The 14,601-nt window shown below is 42.6% G+C and overlaps 1 protein-coding gene across 8 annotated transcripts in view; it reads right to left on the reverse strand.

The window, feature by feature from the left end:
* The window catches only part of macf1a (microtubule actin crosslinking factor 1a), a 235,402-nt gene that overhangs the window by 115,628 nt on the left and 105,173 nt on the right, over window positions 1-14,601 (reverse strand). For 5 of the 8 annotated variants that reach the window (XM_046057989.1, XM_046057991.1, XM_046057990.1 and 2 more), the window contains exons 5-6: window positions 12,723-12,800; window positions 11,282-11,374 (exon numbers count right to left, since the gene is read on the reverse strand). In XM_046057989.1, coding sequence (XP_045913945.1) covers window positions 11,282-11,374; window positions 12,723-12,800 — 171 coding nt within the window. Of the gene's footprint in view, window positions 1-812; window positions 2,197-11,281; window positions 11,375-12,722; window positions 12,801-14,470; window positions 14,573-14,601 lie in introns of those variants that run through there. The other 3 variants (XM_046057982.1, XM_046057984.1, XM_046057985.1) reach the window with 2 other exon arrangements.

Here is a 14,601-nt window from a genome sequence, read left to right on the forward strand (position 1 = left end):
AACAAGCAGTGGAAGGAGAGGTAAGGGAGGGAGGGAAGAAGGATACTGGAAAAGACGAGTGGACAGTCTGGGCTGCGTTGATTAGGCTCCGGGGACAGAGGCGGAAAGAATGGAGAGAGGCATAGTGCCTTTCAAGAGCTGATAGCAACTCCCACACATAAATAACCCTTCCTGACCACAAACACGGTGCACAAATGACAACAAAGGCGCCCTTAAACAACAATACACTCACACAAATCAAGAGTTTGAATGCCTCTCTTGGGCACTTTAGAAAACAGGTTTGAAAAAAGGGGTCCAGAGACTGCCACATTTACAGGTTGAAGTAAGTATAACTGTTAAGTAGATCAATAACTTCCATTCTCATTACCATATTCTCGTTAAGAAAAACATGCCTCCACTGCTGGGAGTCCTAAAAGTGGCTTTTCACAGATATCTGTCCATCTTTCTTTAGGATCAGGAAAATCAGGACAGGGGGGTATTAATACTGTACATGTCAAGAGTAGGGCTGCAACTAAACATTATTTTCATTAATAATTAAGCTATAAATTATTTATTTGTATTTATTTATTAATCTCACCAAATACGGTTTGGCATTTTACTTGATAAACTACTCAAACGATTAATGTATTACCATAATACCATACATTTTCCGTTGATCAACAAATTGATTTGTCCTGGGGTTTCCAACCTGCATCAGTAGCGGTCAGTGGCACAGGGGTTGGGAACCTCTGGATTAATCAACTAACTGTTGTAGAACTCTTCAAGACAGAGACTGAAATAAAAATCCAAGAAAGTGATAGATAGAGGCAAACCTGTGGCAGGTATTTTACAGTCGCCTGGTGCTGCAGTGACAGAGGACTCTCCATCATGGAGTCCAGTCTCTCTGATGAGCTACTGGTCAGCCCTCCCCAGTCTGTCTGACTAGGAGTAGTGCCTGCCGTTTCTGGAGAGGTCAGTGGCAGGTCGCTGGCGTAGCCTGACTCCAACAGATAAGACTGTTCCTGTGCACGAGCTGGAGTGTCCAAGCTAAATCCCTTGACAGCCATAGTCTCCTGAATCTGCATTTGGTTAGAGAGCATGGAGAAGTCCACTTCAGACATTTTGGCTCTATCTTTGTCCTCCTCAGACAGCTGGACTTTGAGAATATTTCCTGTGACTGGAGACAGGGCATGGGGCTCTTTGCACACCTCTATCTCACTGTCGCTTTCTCCCCTCCACACTGGAGAACCAAAATCACTGGGGTACACTGTCCTCACCACGCAAAGTTTACCATCCACCTCACGGATATGGACCACACCTTTGCGGTCTCTCCCTGAAGGTGTCTTCACCACTCCTAATATCCCTTCTGTTCCTCCTTTAACCCCCTCAGTCCCCTTTTCCTCTTTCTCCCTCCCCTTGTCTTTTTTCTCCTTCTTTTGTCGGAGTATCCAAGGTTTCTCTAGGACCCCTTGGACTTTCTCCCTAACACGATAAACCCTCCCTCCACCTGGAGTGGTACTTCCCAGGGGTGCGGCTGTGTTGACTGGGGAGGTGGTTGTGGTTTGGCTTGGGATGCTGGAAACATCTACGATGGCGCTGACGGTGTCTTCCTCCCCTGGAAGACAGAAAACCCCTCTCCAAGCTGGGCTGAGCTTGGGGGACACTTCAAGTATTCTGTTGCCCAAAAGGCCTCCAACACTGCCACTCCCAGAGCCAGGGGAAAGGGTATTGCTGTGCAAATTCATTTTGGAATGAATCAACTGAGTATCAGGCACTGTTTGAAGAGTCCTAGCGCTGTTGCTAAATTCTGACTCTGCTACTTCTATAACAGCAGCTTTTCCCTCATCGTCTTCATCCTCTTCCTCTCTTTCATCAGGCTCATGGCTTCTTTGTCGCTCAAAGTCCTCCTGTTCCAACTCTCCTTTCCTGTTCTTCTTGCTCTTGTGCTTACGTCTGAAACGTAGACGCTTCTTTGGTGAAAGTGGGGGGGCTCCGGCAAGTTCCCCCTCCTGAGGAGGCCTGACACAACCCATGGAGTTCCCCATGTTTTGATGTTGACAATGTTAACAGTGTATAAAAAAGAAACCACAGCAAAAGCAGACAGTTAATCCAACAGCGAGGCCAAAATAATGTTCACTTTAGGTTTAGGTTACATTTATTCCAGGTGTTTGAGAGCAAAATCCCATCGCTCAAGAAAACAGACACTAACGTGGAAATGTTCAGATAGGCTGGCAAGTGACTGACCGCTCCCTCATTAATCTCACACCTGTGAGTAATGAGAATGTAGGATGAGAAGGTACAGCTCCATTTTCCATGTTACCATCTTAAATACAACCAGGAGAATAGGAAGATGGATGGTATGAGTCTTTTCCTTAAGCAGTTATTGGTTCAGTCACGCGGCAGGTAGCTGCAGCCTGACGTGTCACAGCTCCCCAGTGTCATTCCTCTTTCCTTCACCTCACCTGACTTGGATTCAGGCAGTGCACTGACCAGCCCTGCTCTCTCTATGGGCCCTGCTGTTGTATATGTACAGGCAGCAGGCTAATTTACTTGGTCTCTTTTCTTAATCCCAGAAGACTTGTGGTCGTAGTCAAGGACACGAGGACACAGTTATGAACAGTTGTGAAAATATATTTGGTTAGGGTCAGGCGTCTGATTTATCAACAGGCTGGCAGGTGAGCTGCTACCTGGTGTAAGGCAATGTGTCAGGCATCGTGTGGAATGTGGGAGAGAGAAAATTGTAGTGCAGTAAGGTGCTATTCAGCCCATTAGTGAAGCTGCAGCTGCTTCACACACCGTATGTGCCTGTGTGTGACATGAGAACAAAGGGTGAAAGTCTAAGGATTTCTGGGAGTGATGAAATCAGTGGTACTCTTTTCTCACTTCTTGGTTCAATGTCATAATTCCTTCCAATATGAGAGGTGAGTGCTACTCAGTGAAATGAATTAAACAACACCATCGTCTGCTGCAATACCATTCAGATTCCCGTTCTCCATGAACCACAAACAAGGATTTGTTGTTAGTTCCAGTTGCCGGTGTAATCCAGCAGCTCTATCTAAACCTGGATCTAACAGCAATCTGAGGTCATGAATTAATGATGCTCCTCTCTCTTCTACTATGGTAATGTTATTGCAGTGCAAGAGGAGAGAAAGATATGTAATGCAAGTCAGAAACACAACAGAGATGGGTAGGAATCCTATCTGCCACGGTACTCGTAGTGGAAGTAGTATTAATGGTGATACTGTCGATATCCCCTGTAGTAACAGCGAGCTTGGTGTCTCATTCTGCCTAGGCAGCACGGTGTCCAGATTTGTTGTGGGTGAGAGATAGTGTGCAGTCAGCCAATGCCACCACAGATAGCTGGGAGATTCAGCCAATACTCTGACAGCTTGTTAAACATTCAATCAGAGCATCGGCTTCCCACTCTGATGCTTTTCCTCGTCATCCTCCCACAATTTATCCTGCTCATTGAGTTGGTGTCTCATGTGATGTGACAATCCTTCCAGCTGGTATGTGTTCTTCCTCTTAGGGGACTGTTGTTGTTGTTAATATGTTGGGAGTCCAAAATCGCAGGTGTTAATTTCTCTCATTGAGTCATAAGAAACCCCCAAAATGCATCTGTGTGCCTTAGTAGGGTGCCAGTCTAAATCTGGAGGCAGCTAAACACAGACAGACTCCACCTTAAGCTCCCCAGACAGCTTAGCATCACATGCCTCTCTCCTGGATATGTCTAAAAGATTTGCCCCACCTCAATGTCAAACTCCCAGAGGACCAGTTCCAGTCACAAAAAAAGTGTAAATATGTCCAATGATAAACCTCCTGTGTCCTGCTGTCAGTCTGCCAGTTACTCAGGCAAGCTTCTCCTTCATCAGGTGGTGCAGTGCGACGATGCAACAGCCTGACAAAATCCACAGTTTGCAGGAGGTGGGTGGGTATTCAGACCATGCCTTACGGCCAAGACAAAAAACAGAAGTCTGGTGCCTTTTAGTCTCCTAATAACTCCTCGCATCCACTAGATCTAATTAGGAAGAGGCGTCTGGGGTAGGAGGCCGAGCTGGACTCTGAAGCAGAGGAGGAGGAAGGAAGGAAGAGACCGATCCTCCATCAGCTTAGCGAAGGTCTTGTGAAGAACCAGAAACCTACAGATACAGATGTGTGTCTGGAACAGAGCCATAAGGATTCAGTGTCCAGTGAAGGGCAAGTCTCGAACTCCACGCAGCACAGCAAAAGAGGTTTGGACAAGAGGCTCCGCACTCAATGTCCCCTTAAAAAAAACAAAACACATACAGGGAGCAACAACAGGAACACAGGGCGTCTCCGGCTAAAACGAAACCAGGTCTCCGTCAGTCAAGCATGGCTGGATTGATCCGATTGATACGGTGGAGACTAGAGAAGCAGCATGTGTGTGTGTGGCTGTCCAGGAGAGGGTATGAGTGTGTGTTTGTGCCTGTGAGGTTGGGCGGTCCCCCGTTCAGCTGTGTGAGCCCTTCTGCATACGTGTCCACGAGTTTGTCTTGTCCTGCTTTGCGTTTGTGGTTTGAGGCCTGCTGATCGGGGGGAAGCCGGGAGCTCCAGTGACAGCAGGCAGCCTGGATTCGTTTCTCCATCGGCTGGCTCGGCTCCTCTGCTTTTTCCCTCGCTCACAGACGCCGGCAGAGGGAGAGAAAAGCTTTTTATCTTCCGGCTGCTGCAGCTTCACACTCTCTTCTGCTCGATCTCTCACTCTCACAATCCACCCCTCCCTCCTTGGCTCTCCTCCTCCTATCCGCTTCCTCGTTACTCCTGCCTCTCTCTCTCCAGCTCTCTGTCTTGGCTGTTAGTGAGCAGCTTTCTATGCCACAAACACACACATGCACACACACACTTGACCCAAAAGCTTCCCTGAATGGCAGGCGAGCAGGAGAGAAATCAAATCTGAATCAGACTGTTGCTTTTCTGCAACATTAATGAATGGTGGGTAAGCACTTCAATCTGTTCAATCTATTCCCTTAAATCTTCGATCTGTCCATCAAGCTACGGGTTATGACTGGCCCTGGGGAAAATGGAGAGGCGCGTGGAGAAGGAGGGAGGGAGAAAAGAGATTTGAGGGAATTAAGAGAAAGTTGAAAGGGACAGAAGAAAAACAGAAGAGGATGAGAGCTGACACGGGGGAAAACAGGGGGCATCCACTTGTGTGTTCAACACACACACATCATAGCAGTTAGTGCTGGAAAATATACTATGTTGATAAAAAATTAAAGACCTTTCTATACTGCTTATATAGAAGTAGCTAAGCTTTAATATCATTGGTTGTATTAGGTTAATGCAGGCAACATTAAATCAATGGGCAGGATTTTTTAATAGCAATATGGAATTTGCAGGATTTCTGCATTGATGTGACGAGGTACCTGGGTTTTACACTGGATTAGCCGAAATAGCTCTTTTCAATCAGATTGTTTAAATCTATAAACGGTAAGTGCTCTGCTGAAACGATTATTATTGGGTGGATAAATCATTTAGGTCAAGCAAAAATGCCAAACATTTTCTGGTTCCAGCTACTCAAAGGTGACCATTTTCTGCTGTTCTCTCTGTTATATTATTATTGTTAATTGCATCCATGGATTTTGGTCTGTTAATAGGACGAAGCAAATGGCATGAAAATGTCATCTTGCGTTTTGGGAAATTGTGATCATTACCATTTTCTGACATTTCATAGGCTCAACGATTAATCGTACAATCTAAACATCTTTAACTCCCCTCCTACATCACGGATCACATTTAAAGGCCTGTTGCCACGTACAGTCTTAAAGCCTCTATAGGCCTCCACCCACCATTGCTGCACATACGCTGAATAACACAGCTCATGCATGTGATCCTGTACAATGCAGGAGAAGAGTGTAGGAGAAGAGGTTTTTCACCCACTAGCACCAACACATATAGTAATATGGCGAATGTTTTCAGAGTGACAAATATGTATGGAGACCACTAACAGGCAGCACTCTCAAATGGTGAAAGCAATGGTAATCCATCTTCTCTCATTAACCACAAGCACTGAAAGCAAAACAACACACACAAACACAAATGGAAAAGGCCTGCACCAATGGGAGAAAAGCACTAATCAAGTCCCCGAGGCTTTCATCCCTTCACTGTGGCTGCATGGCATCATGAGCTGCCGTAATCAAACTGCAACTGTCTGAATCTGGGGTCAGCTTTTCACAACACACAACCGCTGCATGTTGGACTTTCAGAAGCACTTCTGGTCATATATTTAGTAGCTCTTTTGTCGATAATGTGCACTGAAGCACTGTGATTGATCTTGAGATTTTAATTATCGTAATTCAGGCTCCATCTGCGCTCAGAGTAGCTTTAAGATGCTGAGTCTTTATGTTCTTACATCCAAAAGCTGTTCTGAAAAGCAGATTTGAAAAATCTACATTAAGCCACACAACTCTGACCACTGCGGGGGGAAAATGGCTATGAAAAAAGCCCCACTTCACTACAGTATGTCTATATTTCCGGCTATTACTATGATTTGACATGATAAACAACTGAAAATAAAGCGCTTCAATCTAGTGTGTGTTGTTTAGAAAACTCATGACTAACTTTGTTGCTGTGTTATGCTGAAAAGGACTAACAAATCGTAAGTAGACAAAGGAGCTCTGTAATTCCTAAAGAATTAAAGATAAACATCTGCCATACTGTTTTTATTAGTGCTCTTGTTTCTGCATCTAACAGTGTGCTCAATGGTGATATTCAGCACAACTTTTGCAATGCTACTACAGAGGTACAGATTAAATTAGGAGCAAAGTACTGGGGGAATGCTTAAAAACCTACATATTCCTGTGGTACAATGAAAAACAATATTCACTTTAGGGCATTTAACTACTTCAAACAGGCATCTGTGTTAGCTAGTTAACGCAAAGTAAGCTTTAACTGACAGAGTGATCTACTGATGCAATACGGGCCTAAATTAGCAACAAAAAACAACACTAATAAAGTGACCAGACTTTCTGATTCTGCCTTGAAGCAGGTCAGAAAAACAGTGACGAGTTTCTGGAACGGCTCAGATTTTAACTCACCAGGAATTAGCAGTGATGTACAGCTATCTTAGCCAATCACAGGCAGACACAGTGCAGAAGGGGAGGGTCCACAGACAGTCTGCAGGTCAAATATAATACTGAGCTAACTGGTGACACCTAGTGGTTTTACTGAGTAACTACAGCCAAGTTTAAACGGGGAGAAGTTGGACAAATATGAAGCTATAAGATTAATTTCTATTATAGCTGGTGGAAACTGTTTCCGACACTCTCAGCTATGGAAGTCTTTGATGATGAAAATGTAAATGTTTTGAATGAAAGACATTTATCAAAACATATTAATGTTATTTTTGTCACTGTCATGCAGGAACGACTGATGTTCTTGATGATTTTCATTTGCTTTAAATGATGGGCTGGGCATTCAATGCAGGACAAGGTGGCTGACAGATAATCTGATTTCTGATTTCAGGATTGCTGAGGAGCGGGATGTCTGAGCCACCTGACAGAGTGAGGTAACACAGAGATACCACCTCATCTGTAACTTAATGTGCCAGCGCAATAATGACTAACAACAATTATAACCCAAATGAAAAATGATAACTCACTGAGAGAGCTCCTATAATTAGCTGAGTCACTCATTTGCACATACATGCACTGGCAACAAAGACCTGGAGGCTTGTGTCCAGAAATGACTTCTTCATCATTATGATCATCAGACCAAAACATCCGGTGGGAATAACGTGGAAATTATAGTTTTCTCTTCTGATGTGGGTCACATATCTTAGCAATTATTATATTAGTGTCAATCAGAGGGAAAATGTTTGACAGTATTTCTTGTGTACTGCACTAAAACCATTATGAGCAATTAGATCTCTATACATAGTAATTAAAAGTGTCTTTTTTTGTCACAGTCAAATAGGAAACTCTTGGTGTAATGTTGAGGTGGTTTCCTTGTCCCCCTTTATAAAGAATTGAAACTAGTCTGGATATAGATTAAATCCTAAATTAAAATAATCCCGTTTCTCGATAGAAAGTGACGATGAACGCGAGCGGAGGAAACTATTCTGGCAGTAAATGTAAGGTCTGTTACAGTGTGTTAGCTTCTCAAGACCAAGAAAAGTCTGTTGTTTCCCACCTGCTGGAAAAGTGAAGCCAGTTAGCACTAAGTTAGCTAACAACTCCCCTCCCCTTCAGACTGCGCAGCTGAGCAGGAAAACTTCTACAGCAGCTAAATAGCTGCTATGTAACTTAACATTAGCTCAATTTATAGAAAGTAACTGGAAGCTGTATTTTATTACTGCCTACCTGTCCAATGTTGAGAACATCAGGTACAAACTTAGACTAAACTGACGTAGCCTGCAGCTCTGTCCTGTACAGACTGATTCAATTATTTTTCAGTTTTCAGTTTAAAAAAGTGGTTTTGGAAAACAAAGGACGGAGGTGACTGGAGGAGCTGAGGTTAGTAAAGCTAACTAGTGATGCAAACTAGTCCTTTTAAGCTAATGAGGAGACGTTTCTTTTTGGATTTTAATGTGCAAATAAAATGCAGAAGGAAGGTTTCTCAGGTTGCCTATTTTTTATATTAATGTCTACAGAAAAATGTCTGTAAAACGAAGACACAAAAGGCAAACATGAACTCGTATCTATAATGATTCTGAGGTCATATTAACAGGGTTTTCCTGCTGTTAAGGCTTAGGGGTGATGCCCAAAACATGCTGTGCAATCACTGTAAAATCACTGTGGAGCAACAGAACCAACCAAACTACTTTCTCCAGATCTAAAGGTTGTAGTTCCTCCAGCAGACTGATCTTTGGGTGTTGTTTATTTATTATCTGCTCTAGCTTTTCTAACTATTTGTTCAGCGATATGGTGAAAAGAATGGCCCAATATGATGTGAAATTACATATTTTTCATTGGAGCGCCCCCAAACCCCCCGACCGATACCAAAACATTCAGCTAATTTTACTTCACCTCTGCTGCTGCAACTCCATCCCCCGCTGCTGAAAAAAATCCTAGAGGAAACACTGATTGATGTGGCACATGTAGCTGATCCACCACCATGCATTTACAGTAATAACCATCCAACCACAACACACTGCAGGGGCGCAGAGCTCTGCATAACTGGAGTTTCTCACTGCAGCTCTAATGTAAAACTGTCGTCATCTTCTAAACATATCGTCATCTTCTAAACCCAGTGAAATCTGGAAACTCTGAAACTGTTTGTTGCTCTGCGGCCCAGTTTCATCTTCCATTCAATTATTTTTTTATCCCTCCAATCTTTCTTTCTTCCAGAACTCCTGCAGCCTGTTTCAGACCCCGTCCTGTCCATCATCTTTGGGTTAGTCCTCTAGGTTTCCTCCTGCATTACTTCATCCCTCCACCTCTCTCTGTAACACAATGTTCTGCTGAGTCATGCCCACTAAAATAGTTGCAGGGGTGCATGCACTACGGTTTCCATGGCACCAGCTGGCAGTGTCACCTTGCTACAGGTCACATCACAGCACTGTCTAGTGGTCAGCGATAGAAACTGCAACTGGTTCATAACCCTATCGGAAAGTAACAAATTTGGACTAAAAAAAGCTGTTTGCTCCAGCAACGTAGAAACAAGAAAAGAAACTGAGATGCTGAAAAGTCTTTGTATTAATTTGCTTTTGTCTGGAACACAGCAGTCATGCATGACTGGGACTCAGTGGAAATGCGAGTCCCGCTGTAATGATTTCAACAGAGTACAACTCTGTCTGCAGGCTACGGTGATGCAAGGACATTTGGTGGAAATTATTCTACATCGGGAGTCAGAAAGAAGACACAACAACAGTTCAAATGATTGACTGTCTAGACTAAACACACAGTCCTGAAGACAAAATTTAGAAAGTCTTCAGACATGCTTTAAGACAGTATTTAGACATGTCTTTTCATTTATAACTTGTAGTTGAAAATCATCCAAAATGTTTTTAGCTGCAATGCACACAGTCTAAGATCTGTTTTGCTGTCTTTTATTGTGAAGCATCTGCTCTAAAAGGAGCAATATAATGCATTTTTTACTTTACTCACTTTCAAGAATCATGACGAGTTGTTGCTATCATTGCAGAAAATGATTAGAGTGATCAGTTTTAGCCACAAAATGCCTGAAACTAAATAATCTTTGTATGCTATTAGCAACGGCTAATAATTTAAACCCACAGCCTGTAATCAGCTGGAGTTCAATCCCTGAACTTGCATGGTACAAAACAATGTGTGTCTTGTCAGATAACAAAAGACTCTACATGAGTGGTCACATTCTGAGGTTTATTCATGGTGTACTCCTTGCACAGTAACTCCTGGACTAACACCCTGGGTTTACTGGGATGTATTCTGCACAATGATGGAGTACAACAAGCCCGCAGGCGACACATGGGACAAAAATAAATGGGACAATTTCAGTAGAAACACAGTGTGCCAGGTATACAGCAACTAACTGTAAATCCAGAATCAGGGTTGATATGAAAGCTTACAGACATGACCATGTTGTCCCCTGTGCGCCCTTTATCCCCGGGCCATCCAACTGCCAAACTGAAACATCAAAACAATGTCCCCATGATGTTATAGAGGACGACTTTCTGCAAGGGCCTGCTCAGAGCTAGTTTTACAATACAGAATCAGGAAAATAACACTATAAATTTCAGATACACCCAAATGCCTTAGAACACACAGTCACATTGTGCACTCTTATAAAAACCAGCATGAAAAACTTTCAACAAGCGCAGTTGCAATGATGTGTGTAAATCCTACAACCATAGCAAGTACACACGCTAACATGTCAGCTAAACACCCTGTTGTTTCCTGATGAGGCTGCAGAGTTCGGCTCTCACAAAGAGCAGCTGTCTGTACATTCTCACTGCAGACGGAGGCAGTGAAGTAAAACATAATATTGGCAAGAAATACTTAAGACTGTCAATCAGAGACTCCACAGAAGAACACGAACACGAGCTTTGTGATTTACAGTCAGTAGTTGGAAAGGCAACCTCTCCTGCTGCTTAAGTTAACACTGGTTTGCCAGCACAAATAAACACACAGCAGCAGACAGGCGGGCTGCAAATCTATTTTAAATCCATATTGAATCACAGAAGTAATGATGCCATAACTCAATTATTACATAATCAATTGTAGATATTATTTCATTATGAGCGGCCCATTAAGCATTTCCTATAAAGAATTCAAGAAGTTCTGTACGTGTGTGCTGGTTTGACTCAAACTATTAACTGAGTTTCCCACATGAAGCTACAGTACAGCATGTAAAGGGCACAGACCTGGAAGTGAAGGATGATGGTCCAGATGAGACCTAACGTCAGTTTGGGGTTCCCGTCGGTGATGTCATCGTTTCTGATGTTCACAAGTTTGACCTGAAAATGGATAAACAGAGGAACAACATATTCAAAATGAGAAGATGTGCTAAGAAAAAAGCCTATATGTTGCCCAAAACTAAAAACTATCACTAACACCATTTCATATACACCAGATTGAACACAATTTCTGCATGATAAGGATGAAAAATGACCTCTGCTCCAACTATCATGGTCATTATGCATAAGACTCTCTGAGACCTTGTTAAATCTAATGGCTCCGGCTAAGCAAAGGGTGTATAATTAGACCTGCAGGGAAACTCAAAGAGGATCCAGTCCTCCAACACTGCTGAAACAAGACAAGAGAGACGAGAGATGCAGCTTAAGAAAGCTGCATCTCTGGGGACTTGAGAGATATGGAGGAAGTTTTAAATGAGGGAAAGAGCTGCAGTGTAAGTGAGAAACGATTAACTCGTGACAGCCAAAGAGGGCGAGAGTGAACAATGAAAGATGCAGTATGAGGGGGGCAGATAAGTCAGTAGGTGGGGTAGGATGAAGCCCTGGGCTGCAGATACAATGGATTAACAAGGTGAGGATGTGTTTCAGAACAGCTCTCTGTTTGGTACAGTTATGAAGCTTTAGAGGTGGAGCGTTACTGCGTAAAATGCAGCTCTCTCCACTGAACCAAAAATCAAACTGCCCATTGCAGGATGTACAGAGAAAGTATTTGCAATCACTCGCTTTTTCAAATGTTTATGGAGAAGCTTACAAAAATCTTTCACACAAGTGATCACACACAGACACCTTAAAATGAGTGCGGCTGCAGTCTGAGAGGGGAAACAAACCAAAAATGCAAGGGTTTATGGGTAAATAAAGAAAGATGCTGACACTGACTGTAATAGTGAGCAATTACTAAAACCTATAAATCCTTACACAACAATATGAACTGCAGCATGGGCACACTCGAGACCGGACTAATACTTATATTAAGATATTGTCTTAATTGTTCGTAATCCCTGCGGACTCCACACAAGGGAAATAATGTCATCATGTTTGGCTAAATTCACAGTACAGAAACAGATCTGGAACACGACCTGTTTTTAGTCTTCTGACTGATCTCATGAGATTATAAATTAGCAAAACTGGCTCTTGTTCACTGGTAACTGAGAAATGTGATCCTATTCAAACCAATCATAAAAATGCTACAAGGAACTTTAACATGTGTGTGATTAATAACTTCTTATCATCAGATGCTTCACGAAGACCTAAAGTTAACAATTAGATGCTGTTGACCCAAACATCTGTTATGTATGACAAGACACAATCAGATGTATAGCTCTTATTACTCATACCGTTTACTGTACACCATTGTGATATGAATATCCATGTTATCTGTTCATGTGCATACCTGTCTCTGTTTGAGGAAGTCCAGTGCTATTTGGACATTCTGTAGTCGATGAAATCTCATTCGCCCCTTTTCTCTGGGCTGGAAAGAAAAGAAAAGAGAAAAAACAATGAGGAAAGTCAACAAATTGATTTGAACTCAATAATTTTAGTGACACAAGCGCAGGAGGCAGCAGTGAGTACAAATAAAGCTGAATTCAATCCACAGTGCAGTGAAGTAAAAAACTCAGCGCAGGTCTATTGACATGAAATGGTCCTCTGGGGGGGCGCTGTCTTCAACAGGAGCTGTTAAAGACATGCCAACTTTGAGGAGCAAACCGGACCCAAACCATGCTGGCTTAAAATGAAAAAGGCAAAACTTTATATCAAACCATTTTTCTCCTTTTCATTATTGAACACCAACTGTTTAGAAACAGACATCCAGTTCACAGTTTAGAGGGAGGGAAAGATATAGTTTAAGAGAAGGAAAGAAAGAAAACCACAAACACACTCTTGCTGCTAAGAGTACATGAGTGCAGGATGCAGATGTGCGTTCACACTGTGCTGGTAAAGAGAAGGTACACTCAGCATTAGTCATAACAGGAGAGGAGAGGTGCTGGACTACTAAATGTGTTAATGGGTCTAATAATTAATCTAAGGAAAACCCAGTCAGTATGTCCAAAAATCATCTATCCAATCAGAGGCAAACACTTTTTACTCACTAATATGTTTAAATTTCCATTCCTGACCTTTCAATATCATCAGTATAGACTACTATGCAATTTCTTACAATATTACAATGAAGTCAAACATTATCACATCTACACGGCTTCACTCCCTGGCCACTTTCTTAGGTATACCTATACAATTTACTGCAATACAATCCAACAACATCTGCCACAAATTCTACATTAAGGAAGATAATAATGTTCAGTTTTTGTTGACACTGTCAGAGAGGTGTTAATTCAACTATGACGTCATAATTAGTGAGGGTGTTGGACTGGACTGCATTATATTGAAACCTGTTTCTAATATTCGGCCCCCCTCGTGCACATCAGTAGGGGTGGGCAAAATATTAGAAACTTCTCTCAATATCATAGAGTCCAATTCATTGGCACTGTGAACTACAACCTTAACCTCAATAATAAGCATATAGTAACATTAATACCTCTGTGACAGTGTCAATCAAAACTGATATTTTATTATCATTGTAAAGGTATAATCTAAGGCTGAGCTGATTGGATTACATTACATTTCACAGGTGTACCTAATAAAGTGACCACTGAGTATATGATGATATATAAGCCACTTTTTATTGTGCACAATTCATGCATTCAACAGTCGAACAGCATTGTTGGATGAAAACTTCAAAACTCTACAATGCCAACTTTTCAGAATCCGCCTTGTTTTTGAAGGCTGATGAACTTTAATTTCTGACCTGACACCAATCCAAGTAGGATCGAAATGTTGTCAGTATTAAACTTTTGTGGCGTGGACTAAGTGTGCAGGCTGTTTACAGTAGAACACATACTTATGACGTGAAAACCATCACAATGTATGTTATGATGCTGTCACCCAACTGAAATGATGGCCTACATGTAGTGTTATACAGTAACACAGCATTGTGCAGCCCAGTTTGTTGTATGTCAGAAATCAGTGGCACACAGCACTCTCATGCAGCCTCACAGCTCCACCTAGAGGCAGAGGGTAAAGCTGAGGGGTCAGAGGTCAGAGTGAACGGTGGAATGGGGAAAGGGTTTCATTCGAACATACTCCCTGAGCTCCTTCCTCCTCCTCATCCTCCCCTCCGAGCAAGATGAGAGGGGGGGCCCGCGAGGCGTATGCCCTTTTCAATGAAGGGCCGCTCTTCTGTTGCTATGGTAACAAAAGGGGGAAGGGGGGGG

This window comes from Micropterus dolomieu, linkage group LG09, assembly GCF_021292245.1.
Source record: "Micropterus dolomieu isolate WLL.071019.BEF.003 ecotype Adirondacks linkage group LG09, ASM2129224v1, whole genome shotgun sequence".
Classification (NCBI taxonomy): Eukaryota; Metazoa; Chordata; class Actinopteri; order Centrarchiformes; family Centrarchidae; genus Micropterus; species Micropterus dolomieu.